The sequence below is a fragment of the Musca domestica genome, unplaced genomic scaffold (genome assembly GCF_030504385.1).
Source record: "Musca domestica strain aabys unplaced genomic scaffold, Musca_domestica.polishedcontigs.V.1.1 29, whole genome shotgun sequence".
Classification (NCBI taxonomy): Eukaryota; Metazoa; Arthropoda; class Insecta; order Diptera; family Muscidae; genus Musca; species Musca domestica.
In genome coordinates, this window is record NW_026712296.1 from 6183488 (window position 1) to 6205836 (window position 22349).

The window sequence follows — 22349 nt, forward strand, 5'->3', positions numbered from 1 at the left end:
AAATTTGGTCCACACATGGCAGAATTTATTCTAGTCGGAATTTGAAAAATGTAGCATGGTTGGTGCATCATTAACTTTATCTAAATCTGAAGCAATTTCTTCAAAAAGGGCAAATGTATTTCAAGGTTATAGCTGTTATCATGTGCAGAATATTGCTATAGAGCGCACATTAAGACTAAGGGAAATATCAAATCGGATGAATATTGAAGCTATAGCTATATCAGAACCTAAATATCTGACAAAATAGATATCTAACTATTATTTCGTATTTGATGCACAGTAAGAGAAAAATACAGCGAAGCAAAGCGATTCCCATTTATATGACCGACACCACGCTGGGGTACAGGGTATTATGTATTTTGTAACATGCAGAATGTTGTATTATAAGTTTTATTGGGCCTCGAAATATTGGTTTCCCACATATAAAAGTGTATATGGATCTTCCTATCTCCCCGAGCTGAGTCGATCTAGCTATGTAAGTCCGTCCGTCCGTCTGTCCATGTTAATTTGTTATCACTCTACAGGTCGCAATTATGGTCTGATTATCACGTGCTAAAGCACGGAAGTGGGGTTAGGATAAGAATTGAACCCTATTGTTTTTGGAGATGATCGCATACTATTTAGGGTTGAAATGGACCAAAAACAGAAAATGTTCCTGATTTTGGACTGGACAGGACAGTATAACATCATTTCAAATAATCTACTAAAATGTGTTTGGACCTAAGGAGGTTTTCCAATATAATATGGTGTTGTAAGATATCACATGGTCGGCCCCGCACGACTATAGCCTTTGCTTACTTGTTATTTTTGATTATATTCATAGAATCACGTTCTCAATTGATTTATGCATGTCCGTCAGTCTGTCCATGTATTTTTTTAAACAAAGTACAGGTCGTATTTATTGACTGGGTCCGATATAGCTCCCATATATATTTTCGTTCGATGTCAATTTATATCACAATCATATGTGTAATATTCATCCAAATGAAATGTATTTCGTTACACCCGATCAAATTAGAAGCAGGTGCTTCAAATTTGGGGATATAGCTATAGCTCCCATATTTATGTTTCATTAAACATAACATTTGTTTAACATTTGTACTATGCACCCCACAACCAGGATATATGAGATACCACATATCTTATAGAGCTCCAAAAAATCTTTGCCAAAATTTTATCAAGATCGGTTAAGATTTGGATATAGCTCCCATATATATCTTTATCCGATTTCAGGTATATGGCTAATATCAGCCCATATTGGCATTTCCAACCAAATTCAGCCTACAAACTTCAAATTTGGTGAAAATCGGTTCAGATAAAGCTATAGCTCCCATATATATGTTTCATCCGATTAAGGGGTTTAAGTCCTTCACGTAATATGCGTAATATTCACTCCACAACAATAATCTTTGGTACACGATATCAGATCAGATATAAGTGTTTCAAATTTTGTCAAGATCAGATCAGATTTGGATATAGCTCCCACATGCATATTTTCCCATTTCAGGTTCTTTTTGTACACCAAATGGCTAATATCAGAGTTGTAGCACTTCCGACCGAATTCAGCCTAAAAGCATGTACATCAAAATTGGTGATATGGCTATAGCTCCCATTTATATCTTTTAACCCGATTTGACGTTAAAGTCCCTCACATGTGTAATATTTACTCCAATGATACAACCGGGCATAAGATACTGCTCGAAAATACCTCTGCCATATTTTATCGAAATCAGTTCAGATTTTTATATGGCTTTGATATATATCTTCATCCGATTCACTTAAATTCCCAATATTAATTTTTTGTTACGCGTGCTTTACTGAATACGCATAGTGGAGTAGGGTATCATATAGTCGGCCCGCCCGACTTTTGACCTTTCCTGACAGGTTTTCTTTTAAATTTTTGTAACATGCATTTTAAAGCATTTCTTTAAAGTTTTTGTTGACCACCAAAAAGTATGCTATGAAATGCTAAAGATAAATGTTAAAAAAATCACTACATATGACTCTAACATTATATGTAATCTGGCATTAAATACTAACGTCGTACTTTAATTTATGATGTTTGACTTCTTTCATTTTATATGCTGCCAACTACTACTGAATAACGACATCACTTACTAATACCTGTATGAAATGGAAATCAAATGACAAAAAACCAAAAAAAAAAATTAACAGGGTCTGGCTGAAGCAATGGTCAGTGTTTATCGTTCGGCGATGAGAATATTTTTACCGACTCCTGCCAAATCCCATTATACATTTTCACTACGTGATATCACCCGTGTGTTTCAGGGTATTGTTCTGGTGCCAGCAAAACGTCTACATGATCCAGAAAAACTTGGTCGGTTGTGGGCTCATGAAACATATAGAGTTTTTTATGACCGGTATGTATACACAAGCATTCACATATTTTTGCGCCATTCCAATTTTAGGTGTTTACTCCCACATATGTTCAAAGATATTGTAAGTATGAACATATACTACAGTATTCGTTCATAAGTGGTGTCGCGAAGTATAAGGTTGTAAATGTTGCAGCCAATATAAATATAATAACTGCCCCTTTAAGGGGGTGGTTGCAAGGAAAGAGTTATAATTATTAAAAAATTTAACCCTTTGTGGAGCAGGTACTTGATGGAGTGGATTGACTTTCGCACATGACTTAGCAGTTATTAAAAAAATGGAATATGTAAAGCTTGCACGAAATTAAAGAACCAATTAAATTAGTCTGCGAAAAATGTTCACCCTTTGGGGGGGCAGTACCAAAAGGTGTGGACTGATATTGCCTATCTCCGAAGTCGATCTAAGCTTGATAATAATATGATGATGTACAAATTTTGGACCAAATCGTATCTTCCTTCGATAGTTATCGTACGTATCAGCCAGCCAAACAGACGGACAACTCTAAATATTTGTTCTCCTCCATTATTTAATATACCTCATATGTTCACCAGTCTATGTCTTGCTCTGTCTGGTAACGGTTTTACATACTGATAAATAAATAATAAAATACTACGGCTAACTGTATTTGTTGTCCACCATTTCACTTGCATATTTTATGGCCTGCAAGTTTGTTTTTTCTACAATTTAAATATGCTCGTCTGTTCCAATTTTTCAGCGGACGTAGAGAGACACGTTAAAATCAAAAACACTCCAAATAACCCTTTAATTGTCGAATGTCTAATTAATTTAATAAAAGCTTTATTGAACGTCGAAGTGTTAAAAAAACAAATAAAAAAGTATCGGTCGGTTTTGCCGACAGATCGAACATTTATATCAAATTTATAGGAAATCATAAATTCCATATTCATTCCATGTTTGTTGAGGATGTACCAGAAGGAGTGGATCGATATATTCCGTCTTACTACCAGATCTCGGGTTCATAAAAATAGTAGGATATGCGAAATTTGAATACAATCGGACTCTTACATAATATTTTTTAAGAATTATAATTATTCAAAATTTTGTCCCTTTGTGGGAGGGGTACTTGATGGAGTAAAGCAATATTATCCATTTTTGCCCCTGAACTAAAACTGACGCAAATATTAGAATTGGCAAAATTAGAGCAAAATTGGATTTTTGCTTCCATTTCTGTGCAGAAAACACTTTTTTTAAATTTTGATCTTTTGTGGGGGAGGTACCAGAAGGAGTAGATCGATATACTCCATCACCATACCTAGGGCTAATAAAATTATTGGGATGTGTGAAATTTGAAGACAATCGGAATTTTACATCACATTTTATAAGAGTTGTAATTATTCAAAATGTTGACCAATTGTGGGGGAAATACTTGATAGAGTGGACCGATATTGTTCATTTCCGCACCAGACCTAGCACTGACGCAAAAGTTGGAGCAAAATCGGATTATCATTTCTCTTTCTGTGCAAAAAATATATATTTTTGAAAATTTCGACCATTTATGGGGGAAGTACTAGAAAGAGTGGACCGATATATTCCATCTTAACAGAAGACCTTAATATAATATAAATGTTGAGATGTGTGAAATTTGAAGACAATCGGACTCTTACATCACATTTTACGAGAGTTGTAATCATTCAAAATGTTGACCATTTGTGGGGAGGTACTTGATAGAGTGGACCGATATTGTCCATTTCCGCACCAGACCTAGCACTGACGCAAATATTACGATTTGCAAAATTGGAGCAAAATCGCATTATTTTTTCTCTTTCTGTGCAAAAAATTTTTTTTTTTTTTTGAAAATTTCGACCTCTTAATTGGTAGGTACCAGAAAGAGGGGACCATCTCCAAACTGGATCTAAGTTTGACAAAAATATTACGACGTAGTTAGTTTGGACCAAATCGGATACTCCCTTCGAGAGTTATCGCACCAACCAGACATACGGACGGACGGACGGACATCTCTAGATCGACTCCAAATGTTCTGAAACGGATTTGGTCCAGAGAGACCTAGGGTCTAAAACCGTTATTTCGACTAGGCAAGTGTAGCCATATGGCTAAGGGTATAATAAAATATCGGTAAACCTTTTTTGATAGATAGTACTTAATAGTAGAACATCATTTAGAGTCGAGATTATGGATAAAACCCACATCACCACAACCCCCACCCCCAACCATATATCCAATTTGTTTCATTTTTATTCATTTTCAACCGAAAGGATCCCAATTCATTATTTTTATACGTTTTGCATTACAGCCTTTACTTATATCCTCAGCCATATGGCTGAAGAGGGTATATATGATTTTATGTGACCAAAAAGATACTCATTTAAATGACTGACTGACTGGTGCGCACGACAACTCTCGACGGGAGTATCCGAATATTTACGGGGGTATCAAAATATTATTGTCAAAATTAGATAGAGTTCGGATAAAGGAAACATCAGTCCACTCCTTCTGGTACCTCCCAAACAAAAGATCTAGGATTTCATAGAAAATAATTTACCTAATACAATAAGAAAAGATAATTCAATTTTGCTTAAACTTCCAAGTTGCAAAATTTTGGTCAGTGCTTGGTCAGGTGCGAAAATGGACAAAATCGGTCCAATCCATCAAGTACCCCACAAAGGGTCAACCTAATTCAGCGAAAAAGCTAATTTATTAATTTATCTTAAATATTTTGACCTCAATCTTGGCAAAGTTGTTATAACATAAAGATAACGTTAAACACAATATTTGGTTTCATTTATATATTTCCTAAGCCCCTAAATAACCAATATGACAAATTTCATTTAAAAAAACGTTTCACATGAAACAATCAATCTCCGTTGGCATATGTTTGCTAATAACTCTTTGGCAAAGCCTTTGCCTCTATTATGTAACAACACATATGTTTGTCATTCATTTCAGCCTAATTGACCAACGGGATCGCGATCAACTACTGGAAATGGTAGTTAATGCCTGCAAAACCAATTTACGTTTCTCTTTGGAGTCAGCGTTCAAAGAGCGAATGGAAAATCCCGGAGGCAAATTGACAGATAACGATTTGCGCAATTTATTTTTTGGTAATTATCTTGAACCAGATGCTGAACCGAAAATTTACGACGAATGTGACAACTATAACAAATTGGAAAAGCTCATGCATTATTATTTACGTGACTACAATGGGTTTTCTAGCACACCCATGGATTTGGTGCTGTTCCGTTTTGCGATTGAACATATATCGAGGTAAGTGTGAGGCATACAAGTGTATGCAATACTTAACATGCATGTAATGCATCCACACATGTGTTTTGGGAGTGGGTCGGGTTTTGATATTTTTTTTCAGATTGGCCTTCTTCTCAAGCAAAAAATCTTTCTTTGCTTAATATTTTTTCCTTTCGCATTTCTTCCAATATTGTCTATGTTACTTGTAGAGTTTCACGCGTTCTGCAAATGCCACGTGGCAACATTTTGATGGTTGGCATGGGTGGTTCGGGACGTCGTAGCTCGTGTCGACTGGCAGCTCACATTGCTGATTGCAAGTTGATGACGGTGCAAGTGACAAAAACGTACACACAACAAGATTGGAGAGATGATCTAAAAAAGATATTGATGTCATCCGGATTCAGTATGAATCATACCGTATTCCTGTTTTCCGATTCGCAGGTAAGGCCGTGTCATCAAGTGACGACACACTATTTATGTATTCCATACGTCTACGTTTGACAACAAAAAAAATGCATTTTTTGTTTTGTTTTCTAAGACATAAACGAAAAAAGGATAGTTTTGCATATTTTAAAGCGGCATTAAAGATTTTGTGTAACTGTTGTGATTTATTATAAGTTCGGCCGGGGCTAACTTTAAATACCTCAACCAATTGGAATGATTTTGAAAATTTTAATAAAAAAACGTTGAAAAAACTGTCACCCAATTAGGAAAGACACAAGTAGGGCGGTGCCAACTTCAACTTCACTATGACTAATTAGTAAAGTCACGTGTAGCAAACACAAGTCCATATTGGCAATTTAGGTCATAATTAGGTAATAAGGCTATAGAGCGGTTTAAATTTGAAATAGGTTTAAACTAACACATTCATGCTATGTCTTAATCGATTTCCACTAAACTTGACTGAGGTACATTTATGTTGTATGTTAGCTCCCGATCAAATCAAAGTGAAATATATATGGAAGACATATCCAACTCTGAACCGATCTCGAAAAAAAATTGAAAAGTTATTTTTAGAACGAATTTAGCCAGGAAGAAAGTGTGTCAAATTCGGTGAAAATCGGTTCGGACGTAGATATAGGACCTGTAGATATGTTTCATCCGATTTTTTATTCAAGTCCCTCGCACCCATAAAGTGAGCTCCACAACATCGATGACAGCTATAGACAAACTTCTGATACATTTTTTAGAGATCGGTTCAGATTTGCATATAATAGTCATATATTTCATTGTCATTCGATTTCATGTTTGTTGTATAATATCAGCTCAATAAATATATTTAAATATAGCTCTCATATTTAATTTTAACCGATTTCGGGTTAATTGTGTCCCGAAATTTCCAATATCAGTCCAATTGACTTGAATTTTGGCACTTCCGGCGGAATTCAGTCTAGAAGCAAGTACATCAAATTTGGTGAAAACCGGTTCAGATTTGATATAGATGAAGCTTGAAAATACCTCTGCCAAATTTTATCGAGATGCCTACCTACGATATACATCGATTTTACGGTTCTTGTCCACCATATATGTAATATCAGCCCAAATTGGGTAATTTTTTTTATATTCAACCAATAAAAATTTTTTAATACAATTCTCATTGAAGTCATATCATTTACATAAATTTCCAATATATCGTTTTTTTCAAGACCTCTACATAATACGCATAGTGGTGTAGGGTATCATATAGCTGGCCCCGCACGCCTTTGGACCTTTCCTTACTGGTTTTGTATAGGATTAAGGGGACATTAGGTTTATCATTATGTTCCTTCTGTATTCAATTCTAAAAGTCTCATAAAATAGAAGAAAAAACTCGTTAAATTATATGAATGTGCCATTTGTTTCCAAAAACCATTAAAATATCGCTGTTTGAATTGCAAAGTCAATATTTTGAAGGCAAAATACAAGATATTAAAATAGATTAAAAATCGAGAAAAACTTCTCCGCCGGGTTGTGATTCTTAGTTTAATTTTTGATGCTTGATATTGCAGGCAACCGATGAAGGATACATTGAGGATATAAATGGTATACTAAATTGCGGTGACCTACCTAATCTCTATCAATTGGAGGATAAGGCAACCATTATGGAAAACATGACAAATATAGCAAAACAACTGGTAAGTAAACGCTTAATCCTCCCCATATTCCGTAAAATAATTAAATTACCGTAACTAAACTAAAATTCAATTTTCTCTATTTCCGGCAACTTGTCTGGGAAATACCACAAATGTGTATGTGTACACTGTATGAAAATCAATACTTGGCAAATGTCAAACATTGTCAACATGTATGATGCAATTCGGATCCAAAACTGGCCCGCTTCTGTCTAATGTTGCGAATTCTCACACTAATTATGCACAATCAATTTGAAAATGGAATGTACAATTTTTGTGTTGTTACCTGCAACATTGACTACGCATATTTTCCAACTTCGTTGCACAACTAAAAATGAAAATAAAATATTTAGGCCAAAAATATTGAACCCATACCGAGTGAAATGAATGCATTCTATATTGAACGTGTACGTGAACAATTGCACGTGGCCCTGGCCTTTTCGCCCATCGGCGAATCATTTAAGGAACGTATTCGGATGTATCCATCATTGATAAACTGTTGCACAATTGACTGGTAAGTGCCATAGGGATGTGTGTACATGCGTCACGATCTACGATGTTAAAACTTGATAGAGCTAACTATAACAGTAGGGCAATGATTGCAACGCCAATCGTTTAATATAATCTTTGCGATTAAAGTCATAGCTCTGTCTGAAAATCGTATCCACCAAATTTCATAAATCTATCCTTGCCGGAGGAAATAATTAGTTTTTGCCATTAAAATATAAAATAAAAATATTAAAATTGAAATTTCTTTTAAGTATATTGTCAAAGACCTAAAATGGTAAAGACTGGACAAAATTCATAATGGAAAAATAGTTAATGTGAAAAATATATAGAGGCGCTGCTCACAACAGTGACATGTTAGCATAAAAATTATATTTACAGAGCAATTTTAAGAATAAAATTTTCTGTAAACCAAAAATTTGAACTAAAAATTGCATTTCACTGACGTTTGAATATTGCATTTGCTGTAGAAACAACTTAACATTGGTTATTATGTTGTTATGATATCGTAACAACAGAGGTATTTACACCTGGTGACAATATTTTGACTCTGTCTTGTCCCATCTTTATACTTCTATGTCTTTGATATTGTGTTTTTAACAATTTTACTTGAAAACAAGGAAAAAACAATTAAGTTCAACAAATACAGGAAAGCCCCAATAGATTATGAAAGTAGAGTTTACAATACGAGATTTGTATATGGGCGTTTTGAATGTTAAAAATTTTCAAAAAAAAAAAAAAAACAGGAAAGCCCTAATAGATTTTGAAAGTAGAGTTTACAATATGGGACATGACTATGGGCGTTTTAGATGTCTAATTCGGGGGGAGGACAGGGAAAACAAATTTAATATTTTTGAAAATATTCAAGTTAAGATTTCTTTGAAATATATTGTGTTTTCAGCAATATTACTTGAAAAGAAGAAAAAATCATTTAAATTCGACCGGATCGAACATTTTATACCCTCCAGCAAATACTGAATTTTAAGTAATTCGGTAATGTAATTAAAATCTTCAAAATATCGAATATCATGAAATACATTTATATAGGAGGCTGCCACATGAAGAAACCCTTATTAACTCAAAATACCGAATATAAAAATTTTCCGTTGGAAAATGTGTCTAAAATCGTCAAAATTCTGAATGTCGGGAGGTACAATTATATTGGGACTTTACGAATATGTTGATATATATATAGACGATATTCTACTATAGCAGATAGAATCCATTATTAACTCTAAATACCGAATTTTAAAGAATGGCTAAAATCGGGGGCTATCCGAAAACTCTAATCGACACAGCTCATCTTCGAATTAGACCTGACAAACTTAATATACCCTCCATACTATATGTGGAGGGTATAAAAACCGTGGAATATTTTTTTTAACCAGTAAGGATGTCAAAAGTCGAGGGGACCGACTATATGATACCCTACACCACTATGCGTATTTAGTAAAGCTGACATAACAAAAGATTAAAGAATATTTATTGAAGCAACTGAGTTTCAACAAATGGCAAAATTCGGTTGAAAATGAACAAATCTATATGGTGAGCAATATCCGTAAAATCGGATGAAGATGTATATCGAAGTTATATAAAAATCTGAAGCGACCTCGATAAAATTTGGCAAAATTTAAAAAAAAAAAATATTTACTGCACACAGAGAGAAATGATAATAGGATTTTGCCAACTTTGCAAATTCTAATATTTGCATCAGTGCTAGCTCAGGTGTTAAAATGGACAATATCAGTCTACTTCATCAACTACCTCCCCACAAACGGCCAACATTTGGAATATTTATAACTCTTATTAAATGTAATGTAAGAGTTCGGCTGTTTTCAAATTGTACACAATACAATATTTTTATTAACCCAACATCTGGCATGGATATGAAATATATCGGTCTACTCCTTCCCTCCACCACATATGGTCTAAAATTTGAATATCCGTGCAGCTCATGAAACGCGAAAGTCACATCTAATTCCATTCAGACTTGGCACATCTCAATATTTGTTAACAAAAGATCTGTTATAAATATGGTAGAGATCGGACCATTCCTTCTGGTACCTCCCCCACAAAGGATCAACATGTTTAATATCCATGAAGCTCATAAAACGCGAAATTAACATCCGATTCCATTCAGACTTGGTACATCTCAATATTTCCAACAACGCAAGATATGTTCTAAAGATGGTAGAGACTGGACTATTTCTTCTGGCACGTACCCCACATAGGGTTCACGATTTTGAAAAACAAAACGCTTAAAGAAAGCGAAATAAGCAACCAACTCTCTTCAAATTCCACACACATAAACATTTTTGCTAACACAAGATCTGTTGTGAAAATGATACATATCTGCAAACGCCTTCTGGCACCTCACCCACAGAGGGTCACAATTTTCAATACTTTTATCTGTCATAACTTGCGAAACAAGTCAGCGATTCTTTACAACTTACTACATCTAAATATTTCTCTCAAGCTGAAGCCTGAGATGAATATGGAATTTATAAATAAAATTGGATAAAATGTTTGGTTTTCTTGTAATTTTGTCCATACCAATATTTTTATTTGTATTATATGAAGTATGAAAATGGAATACTTCGGTCGACTATATGTGGTACCGCACGCATGTTTTAAAATTTTCTAAAAATTATCAGATATTTCATATAGAGTAAACGAAGTAACCAATGTAGTCCAGGTTTGGACATCGCTATATTTATTTAAAATTTATTTACGTTGGATACGAAATGGACAATATTGCCCCCATTCCTTCGGAATCTACTCAATAGAGGGTCAACAATTTGAATAATCATAACAGAAGTCAAAATATATTTAAATAATCAAACATTGGCTACCGGCAAAACTTATAGATCATTCAATCATTATAAAATCGATGTTTAAAACTTTATTTAAAACAATGTATTAGAACCAGGGAAACCATTACTCCCCATGGAATATATTATCAATCAATCGTTTCCTATGCAGGATATTCAGTTTTCTTCTTAGAGTTTTCCTTTTATGCAAATTATCTCCATAAATTCATACACTTCCATAAGCCTGCATCTTAAACAATACGTTTGTTCTTTTCCTAAATCGATCAGTGATGTGTAAATTCCGTGGCTTTTGGCTTGCGTTCAAAGACAATACTCGAAGTACATAATCCTCACCGAAAAATACGTGACTAAAAATTGTAGAAAAGTTTTTATTTGGGTTAAACAAATTGTAACCATAAAATCCGACATTACTTACAGAATATGTGCATATTTACATACATATCTACAGAATATGAGCATACTTACATACATATCTATAAACTATACATAGTGATTGAAAGACAACGCAAAAATATAGACGGGTGCTGATAACGACTGGAACGTATATTTTATATAACAAAGAAACAATTTCCTTGAAAACTTTAAATTGACATGCAAATTAATATGCAATCTTTAATGGCAAAAATAATGAACGAAGTTTACACCCTCAACGTAAATTTACATGAGACAAATCATTTGGTATGACCAAAATGTGCCCATAAAAATTGCCCAGGCCAGCTAAAAGCAGTCCAAGTTTATTCGGAAATTAGCACTGATACAGTTTTAGATACTGTAATTAAACAGAAGCCAGTAAGGAAAAGTCAGGTGGGCCGACCATATGTAACCCCACACCACTATGCATATTTAGTAGAGCTCAAACCACATATCAACATTTGGCCTTAGAGCAGTTATTATATGCCAATGGTATTTCTTAGCTCTATAAGATTTCTGATACCAAATATAATTGTTGTCGCATGCATATTACAGGGTGAGATGAAAAAAAAACCGCGTCGCAGTGGCCGAAAAATGGATCGTGAGCTGAACATATCAAACTATTCCATTCGGCAAATATTGAAAAATGAGCTCGGGGTAAAGCCATTCAAATTCCAAAAATTGCAAGAATTTATACAGGGCGGGGGCTGACTTTATGATTCCCTACACCACTTTGCTAATTTAGTAGAGCTCCACATAACAATTAAAAGTTTTTAAGGGAGAATTCAATCATACACGCTGTGATTATAATTATAATTTAAAGTTCAAACGACTAAATATGCCGAAGCATTTGTATCTTTTAAATTCGGACTTGTATTGCCCATTTGGCGCACAATTAATTTGAAATCGGATATGGGAGCTATATCCAAATCTGAACCGATCTCGATAAAATTTGGCAAAGATATTTCTGAGATGTATTTGATATATTTCCCTGAATATCGTTGTTAAGGATTGCATATTACGGCTGTGCGTAAAAAATATAACAAATCGGATGAACAATATATATGGGAGCTGTAACTATATCTGAACCGATCTTCACCAAATTTGACATACTAGCTTCTAGACTCAATTCGGTCGTATGTGCCAAATTCCATCCCATTTGGGATGGAATTTAGCAAATGTATTTCTGAGCTGTATTTGATATATTTCCCCAAATATTGTTGTTACAGAGTGCATATTACGGTTGCGGAGGACAAAAATAACAAATCGGATGAACAATATATATGGGAGCTATAGCTATATCTGAACCGATTTCGATCAAATTTGGCATACTTATTTCCAGGCCTAATTTGGTTTTATGTGCAAAACTCCATACTATTCGGGCTGATATTACACTTTTGGTGCACAATAAAATGCAAATCGGACGAAGATATATACGGGAGCTAAATCTAAATTTGTACTGATTATCTCCAATTTCAATAGGGGTCGTCCTTGGGCCAAACAAATGATTTGTGCAAAATTTCATCTGGATAGGGCAATAAATGCGAACTGTACTTTACAAAAATACATGGACAGACGGGCGGACATGCATAAATCGACTCAGAATGTGATTCTATGAAGATCATCGAAAGGGACTAGGGGTCTATCTCATTTCCTTTTGCCTGTTACAAACAAATGCACAAAGACATAATATCCTTACCACTTTGTGGTGTAGGGTATAAAAATAGACTCAAAAGAGCTAAAGAGTTGCTTCTTGGCCGAAAGTGGTGAACTGCCGATTTTTTTTTCTCCGATGAGAAAACATTCGTTGTCCACCAGTTCGTAAAACAAAATTATCGTGTTTACTTTCCAAAGAGGTCAGCTGAAAATGTGTACTTTCGGTTGGCCGCCAGAACTTAAGCCCCGGCCATGGTGATGGTGTGGGCCGCCATAACAACCGATGGTCGCTCTCCGTCAGAATAAATGCCGAATATTATCGCGAAAATATTCTGGAGGGTGTATTAAAGCCTTGGGCACGCAATCATTTTGGCCGCAGACCTTCGTGCCAAATGTGACCAATTCGGACAAATTTGAACTTATTCTAAAATTTGATGCTATTTCCAAAATTTTATGCTTTCATTAAATTAAAAGCAGTAAGTTCGGCCCGTCCGAATTTTGAATACTCTTCACCATTTGGAACGAATTTGAAAATTTTCAAAAAATAAAATCCGTAAAAACTTCTGCTAAATGTTATATTGGTGTCTATAAGACGTGAACCGAGTTACATAGGTATTGTTTGTCATAAGCCATTACCATATTCAAATTCGAAACTTGAAATAAACGGTGAATAATGTAGCTAAAATCATCGAAATACCGTATATAGGTATATAGGTACTGTTATATCGGAGCTATACGAAGACGTGAACCTGCAAAGACAAATTTCTGCCACAGGTTGTACCATTTATTATGAACTTCAAATACGACGTCTCAAACAGTTTCGATAAGAATTGTACCTAAAACCGTCAAAATACCGAATTTTGGGAGGTACCGTTATATGGGGGCCTGCACAGACAATTTCCTGTCTTGTGCTGTAGTATCCATTTCGAACTTCAAATACCAAACATGAAACAATTCCGGTGAATAATGTCGCTAAAATCATGAAAATACAGAATCTCGAGAGGTGCCGTTACATGGGGGCTATATCAAAACGTGGACCTACATGGCCCATTTACGAACTTAACCTGCCTACTGGCAAAATAAACATGTGTGCAAAATTTTAGCCTTCTGTCTCAATTCATTCGAAAGATTTTATGTACTTGCTTGTAACCTGAATTCGGCCGGATGTACCGAAAATTCAAGTCATTTGGTCTGATACTGGACATTTGGTGAACAATTAACCCGAAATCGTTTGAAGATTTATATTAGAGCTATATCCAAATCTGAACCGATTCTCACCAATTTCAATAGGGTTCGGCCTTGGGCCAAATAAATAATTTTTGGAAAATTTCATCTCAATCGGATAATAAATGCGACCTGCATTTTGTTCACAAAAATACATGGGCAGACGGACGGACCGACATGCATAAATCGACTCAGAAAGTGATTCTATGAAGATCCTCAAAAGTTACTATCGGTCTTTATCACTTCTTTCTCCATGTTACAAACTAATGCGCAAAGACATAATATCCTTCCCACTATGTGGTGTAGGTTATAAAATCTCATTAACACTCCTCCCACAATAATTTGTATTTCTAGGAAATTAAGCGGTGTTAATTCAATAAGATTGGTGCAACATGTTACAACTAATCAGATTAAATGTGGCATAAATTAAAGTATTAGGATACAAAATGGCTATCGTCTTCTCCACTTAATTCATTTACTTAGGATCCCAAAATTACTATTTGTTTAATTTGTTTCTTTTATGTTTCGATTTTGTTTATAATTAGAAATTAATGCTATTAGGAATAATTAGGTTTTGACATATTTGTTGGTAAATTGAAAGCAGTCGAAGATTCCTATTATTTCGTATCGAAACACTATTGGATGGAGTGTTAACACCCCGCACCGTTGCTTACAAACATATAATCCTTAAGATTAAATAAAACTACTCGAAAATGATAATGTCATTCCTTAACACTCTCTTCGCGATTACATGTCTCCTTTATTTAATTCAACTTTTTTGTTTTTGCCGAATTTTTGCACCATTGCGGACGCCATCCATAAATGTTGTCACCCTCCTAAAACAAAACTAAATTGCATCTAAAACAAGGTACATGCCATGGCCGGTAGACGCTTTGGAACGTGTTGCGGAATATTTTATTAGTTCCATGGAATTGGGTCAGTCGCACGATACAGATGAAGCGGAAGCCAATAAGTCAGTTGAATCAATCGATTCGAAGGAGAGCAAAAAGAGTTTGGAGGATGTGCAAGAGATTGTGCTGAGTGATTTGGAAAAAGAATTGGTAAAATGTGTAATGCATTTCAATCAATCTGTTATAGATGCAAGCGAAAAGTAAGTCGTTGGTGGTGTGGCGGACGTGCATACCACACCGCCGGACACAGTTACAAATGACGATGGCACAGTTAAAACATTGAAAACTATTTTGCAGATGCCACACGGAATTGGGTAGACGAAATTATGTCACACCGTCATCCTATTTGGAAATGCTAAAGGCATTTAAGGCATTCTACATAAGGAAACTCGACGAGATAACTAAATTAAGGGACAGGTAAGAACAGATTGGCAGAGCAAGCTAGCACGTGACACACTTAACACCATCGTTCATGTCCTTAGGTATACAACGGGTTTGGAAAAGCTAGATTTTGCTGCCGGTCAAGTGGGTGAAATGCAGGCCAATTTGTATGAATTGCAACCGAAGCTAAAAGTCTTGTCGGAGGAAACGGAAAAAATTATGGTAAATATTGAACGTGAAACAGCCGAAGCGGAAAAGAAGAAAGAAGTTGTTGGTGCAGATGAGGCCGCTGCGAATGAGGCTGCAGCGGCAGCCCAGGCCATAAAAGATGACTGCGAAAGTGATTTGGCGGAAGCAATACCTGCATTAGAGGCGGCCTTGGATGCACTGAACACCTTAAAACCTGCGGACATTTTCGTAGTTAAATCAATGAAAAACCCTCCCTATGGAGTGAAGTTGGTACTTGAGGCAGTCTGTGTTTTAAAAGGCTTGAAGCCCGATCGAAAACCCGATGCTTCCGGTCGAATGGTTGAAGATTATTGGGCTGCCTCATTACGTATGGTGAGCGACATGAAATTTTTGGAATCTCTGAAAACATTCGACAAAGATAATATACCGCCGGCCATAATAAAAAAGATACGAGAAAAGTAAGTATTTTTCAAGGAATCATTAATATTATACTTGATGGACATGGGATAGATTGGGTTGCACAGAAGACAACAAAAATTGTGAGCAGGTACGTTCAAATGGGCACCTAAAAAAGGAATAGAGAGAAGCGCAACATAACAAACATTTTTTTAAGAAAATCAAATGATAAAGATATTCAGGATATACTATTTGATGAGCTAAGTTTGTTATTCTTTTTTCGAGTTTAGCATAAATCATCAGTTTTTGAAAATCTTATTCAAAAATATGGGGTATTGAATTTAACGAGTAGAGATACAAATTTTCAATGGAATGCAAAAAATTAAAAAACAAAAAAAAAATCAAAAACACGTAGAAAAGCATCCGGCCGGGCCGAAATTTTAATACCCTCCATCATTTTGATGAAACTTGACAGGAAAATCGATATATGGAGGCTATACGAAGACGTGGCCCAGCATAGCTTATTTTTATACCATTCTATGGAGGAATGACAAAGCTAATGTCATTCTGTTTGCAACTGCTTGAAATATTCATGATAGACCCTACAAAGTATAGAGTGAGATAAAACAACTACAACAAAGCCAAATGCTATATTTATTATTATTATTTTTTTTTTTTAATTTTATTGAATGAAGGCAAAAAATGTCAGAAATAGCATCAAATTTTAGAATAAGTTTAGATTTGGTCCCCTTTGGCGCGAATTATGACCTTCAAATGGCTAATGAAACAGTCACACGTTGCCCGAATGTTGCTTTGCGGTATTTTGGCCCGTTCCCGGCGAAGCGCTAGCGCTATCGACACTTTTGTATTTTTTAGTGCCAACATTGCTTTCAAAAATACTCCAGACACAATGACCCAATTGATTGGTATTCGGAGATTTTGGTGGTCATTGTGTGTTGAAAATGAAGCGAGAACCTCATTTTGTAACGATTCAAGGGTGGTGCGTGCTGAGTGCGATAGTGCTGAGCCCTGTTGGAATGTCCAAGTTCTACGGCCAACATTTTGGCTTGCCCAAGGCTTTAATACACCCTCCAGAATATTTTCGCGATAATATTCGGCATTTATTCTGATTAATATGAATAATACGAGCGGAGAGCGACAATCGGCTGTTATGGCGGCCACACTATCACCATGGCCGGCGCTTGAGTTTTGGTGGCCAACCGAAGGTGCACATTTTTAGCTGATCTCTATGGCAAGTAAACACGATCATTTTGTTTGTTTACAAACGGGTGGACAACGTATATTTTCTTATCTGAGAAAACCAAATTCGGCTATTATAAGTTCTTGCACTTTTTGGAACTTAAATGGCTTTATCCCGAGCTCATTTTTCAATATTTGACGAATGGAATATTGCGATATGTTCAGCTCACGAGCCATTTTTCGGCCGCTGAGACGCGGGATTCTCGGCTCATTTACTGTTCGAAGTATTTCTGCTGATGTTGCTGTTTTCTTCCGTCCACTTCCTTGACGTCGGGCTACACTACCAGTATCACGGTTACGAGCAATGGTACGGGACACAAACGATTTATTCACATTTAAATGCTGGAGTGTTCTAACGATAGCCAGTTGTTGTTTTGCAGCCAAATATAAAGAAATCAGACGCCTGAATTCCATCATGAATAACTTTTTTTTCTGGAAAATTCTCACAAAAATGCTTTTGTACGCTTGAAAACAATATAATGAGCTGTCACTGAAATAATTTTAACATCTGTCGGACGAGTGGCTTAAAAATTACACCCTGTACATTGTGCGGTCGAAATTGTATGTTGTAAGTTCTAGACTTGACGTCTGAATACCTAGAACAAACAAGTAAGCAAAAGCTATAGTCGTGCGGGCCGACCATGTGATACCTTACAATACTTCAATATATTGAAAGCCCCCTTATGTCCAAATTAATTTTAAAAGATTTCGCTTTTGAAATTAGCATCGGGCTGCCACGGAGCACTGCCCAGATATTACCCTTAGCATTTTGACCAGAGACGTTTGCCCATTTGCCCAATATTTACGCACTCCGTCGTGCTGTTAGTTCTTGTAGTCCATTTGAAAGCTAAATATAATCCAATGGTCATCCAAAATGATAGAACTCTTCCCTGTCCTTAACTCTCTTCTCAGGCGTGTCGATTGGCGTCAATTGTGTGATCAGGAAATTTTTTTCTGGTTTTGGTTCATTTGAACCCCTAAATATTTTGGGATCATCAGCAAGTAGCCTCCCTATATCTCCAAATTTAGACTCATCTATACGATTTGCTTGTCTACAATATTTGGCTGTCTTCGTTTGAACATATACATTGTATTTATTTAGCTATATATACATCCCAACACATGGTGTCGCAAGGTATAAAAACTAATAAAAGTCAATGAGTTGATGATGTAGATGTAAGACTTTTAACACCTCTTTGTTTCTGCAGCAGTGGTGTGGTGTGTTTTGAGTTCAATTACTGATCATAAGGTTGCAGAGGATATATATTAGGAGGGAAAAGCGGATTCTAAGAAAAAATAAGAATCTCAATATTTGACAGTGCTTTTTGAGATTTGAAAATAGCAATTCCAAAGGACACCACATTATAATTTGGAATTTTTGCATAATTTAATTTACGTATACTATTATTGCTTGAAAACACCCTTTTATATAATTTCCTTTGCCTTGTGGCCATTTAGCACGGTCACTTGTATGCCCCAATATATACGCATATAACGCTGTACTACAAATTAATAAGTATAGTTGTAAGGTATTGTGACAAATGTTATCTGTTGAGTTTTCTAAAAGGCGGAAAGGCACTATTCTCAAAACTAAATCTAAGTAATTTACGTTAACAATTAAAAATTACATATTAAAAATGGTACAGGTTATACACAAAATTAAATAATTATATATTTAACATTTAAGAAATTGTACCAAAGACCAATATAGCAGCCTAAAATAAAACAAGTCTGACAAATAGTTATAAAATTGTTCTTAACACGTTCTGATCCATTAAATCATTTATAGATACGTAGCTGATCGAGATTTTGTTCCGGACAAAATCAAATCGGCCTCAACAGCCTGTGAAGGCATTTGTCACTGGGTTCGCGCAATGGATGTCTATGACAAAGTGGCCCGAATTGTCATGCCTAAAAAAGCTGCATTGGCCGAGGCCGAAAATGAATTGGCTTCACAAATGGAAAAGCTTAATGCAAAGCGTGCCGAACTACAAGTCATTCTAGATAAATTACAAAAACTCAATGATTATTTTGCCGAAAAGTCGAGACAGAAAAAGGGGCTTGAAGACGAAATCGACAATTGTGAAAAGAAACTAAACAGGTAAGTAATAATTGGCTATCTTTCAGTTGCAAATTTTATAGAACTCAATATTTACAGAGCCGAAAAATTACTTGGTGGTTTGGGTGGAGAAAAAACACGTTGGTCCGAGACCGCACACAATCTACATCATTCCATAAGCAATATTGTTGGTGATGTTCTTCTAGCTGGAGGTTGTACAGCATATCTGGGATTTTTCCCAACTGAGGTAAATATATAATCCGACCATTTCGGAAAAAGAAGAATGTAATTACTTGAAGTATGTAAAATGTAATGCGTACAAAGGGAATGTCAAACGTAATATATACTCCATAATATGGTGAAGGCTATAAATATAATTGAAATTAAAGTTAAAATGATTTACAGTGGCAATGCTTGGCAATAGCCCCAATAAAATGTCACTGCAGCAGTAGTGTTAAAGTTTAGATTTTCCCTCATATTTGGCTTTAATAGTCTTTTTGAGTTTTTAATTTTCTTCGGAATAAATTCAACGAAGATGGGTAAAATCGGTTCACTCCTTCCGTTTTGACAAATTATGAATATTGCAGAAAGTATTCGACCACGATCAAATTTGGCAGATCGTTATATTCTTATCACTACTCGGTTAGATGCGAAAATTGTCAATCATTTCACTGCTTCCGTATAAAAACTCCTTTAAAAATACCAAATGAAAAAATTTTCTTCAAACTTTGCACTACCTCTATGAGCATAAAATCTCTATTAATCTCCAAGTTAACAAATAAAAAAACAAGTAAAAAGATGTAGGTTCGGCCGGGACGAACTTTGAATACCCTCAACCCTTTGCAACGAATTTGGCAATTTTCAAGAAAAAAATAAAATCCGTTAAATATTCTGTTGAAATCTTAAAACTACCGAATTAAGCCATTATATTGGGATCTATACGACAACATGGACCTGCACAGGCAGCTTTTGTCATAAGCCATTACAATATTAAAATGCGAAACTTGAAAAAAAAAATCGGTGCATAATGTCACTTAAATCATCAAAATATCGAATATGGAGAGGTGCCGTTATATGGGGGCTATACGAACACAGACTATTTTCTGTATTAGGCTGTAAGTCATTACGAACTTCAAATACCAAATTTAAACATTTCCGGTGAATAATGTCGCTTAAATCACCAAAATCCCGCAAATAGGGAGGTACCATTATATGGGGGCTATACGAACACGTAGACTTGCACAGACTATTTTTTCTAATAGGCTGTAATGCCCATTACGAACTTCAAATACCAAATTTAAAACAATTCCGGTTGATAACGTCTTTAAAAACATCAAAATGCCGAATATCGGGAGGTTCCGTTGTATGGCGTTATGCACAGACAATTTTCTATCGTAGGCTGCAGTATCCATTACGAACTTTAAATACCAAAATTTGAAACAATTCCGGTGAATGATGTCGCTAAAAAGAATGAAAATACCGAATATAGGGAGGTACCATTATATTGGGGACTATACCAACACGTGGATCTGAACAGACAATTTTCTGTCTTAGGCCAAATTTGAAACATTTCCAATGAATAATGTCGCTTAAATCACCAATATACTGAAAATAGGTAGGTACCATTATATGGGGGCTATACTAAAGTATGGGCATACATGGCCCAATTTTCAAGAGTGATTTCCACAGACAGATGGACGGACATCGTTATATCAACATAGAATTTTATGCTGAATATATATACTTTGTGCGGTCTCAAATGTATATTTCGAGGTGTTACAAACGGAATGACTAACCTTATATACCGTCCATACTATGTATGGTGGTGGGTATAACAATTAAAATTCTGTTGAAATTTAAATTCGTATTACAGTTTTTGGGAGGAGCAAATGATTCCGCTTGGAATTAAAAGGAGTGGAGTACATATTAAAAACTCGAGGTTGTGAAAAATTCCCAGCGTTCCAATCGTTGTCCACAATTTTTACTTGAATTAGAATATTGTGAGAAAAGTGTCAAAACAATAAGAAACCTGTTGCATTTTTTATTGATAAATTTGAAGTTATAGCTTCAGGGTTGTGTTTTTCAAATTTAATCACTCTGCCCTACCTTGTTATTATTGTACCATCGTTTCATATATAGCTTTAGCTCTATTCGATTTTAAATTTAAGATTTCTCAAATTAAAAATACTCGCTCTATAGCAATGATATTTTTGCGGGAGGTTACATACAGATGAAAAATATACCTCTGTCAAATTTAATGGAAATCGGTTCAGAGTAAAATATAGTTCACTTATATTAATTACATCCGATTTTAAAATTCAACAACTCAACAGCCGTAATACCAATTTAATAACTATCATTGTTAGTATGATTTACTTAACACAAACTGTCAATATAAATGTGGTAAAGAGTATCATCGGTCCTGTCCAACTGTTGTCCTTTCCTTCCTTTTTTTTTTTTCTTTTTGACAGGCTTAACTCTGCTAGCGCAATTTGTTTTTGCTTCATTGGACACCGTGAACTTCATTGCATATGTTATTTTTCTTTTCTGTCTATCAAATGAAAACTAATGATTGGTCCGCACCTCCGTACAGCATCCGAATACACGCAGACTATAGAAACTACATCTGCTAACAACTGTTGATATTGGTGGGGGTACTCTCGGTGCTTTGGTAAATTTGTTATTGTTTGGTCATCCCAGACATCCCTGGGGAGTTGCAACAACCGTTACCAAGGTATCAATGACAGAATGTTACATACCTACATTGTCATGTGCATTCGTCAGAAATGGCAGA

General features: G+C 35.3%; 1 protein-coding gene across 1 annotated transcript in view; it reads left to right on the forward strand.

Moving 5' to 3' along the window:
* Positions 1-22349, forward strand: part of LOC101896759 (dynein axonemal heavy chain 3) — a 204434-nt gene that overhangs the window by 109263 nt on the left and 72822 nt on the right. Inside the window, exons 39-48 of the mRNA XM_059124418.1 lie at positions 2176-2381; positions 5323-5640; positions 5829-6060; positions 7608-7733; positions 8084-8244; positions 15228-15470; positions 15568-15687; positions 15753-16298; positions 19286-19597; positions 19655-19802. Of these exons, the coding sequence (XP_058980401.1) occupies positions 2176-2381; positions 5323-5640; positions 5829-6060; positions 7608-7733; positions 8084-8244; positions 15228-15470; positions 15568-15687; positions 15753-16298; positions 19286-19597; positions 19655-19802 (2412 nt within the window). The remainder of the gene's footprint in view (positions 1-2175; positions 2382-5322; positions 5641-5828; positions 6061-7607; positions 7734-8083; positions 8245-15227; positions 15471-15567; positions 15688-15752; positions 16299-19285; positions 19598-19654; positions 19803-22349) is intronic.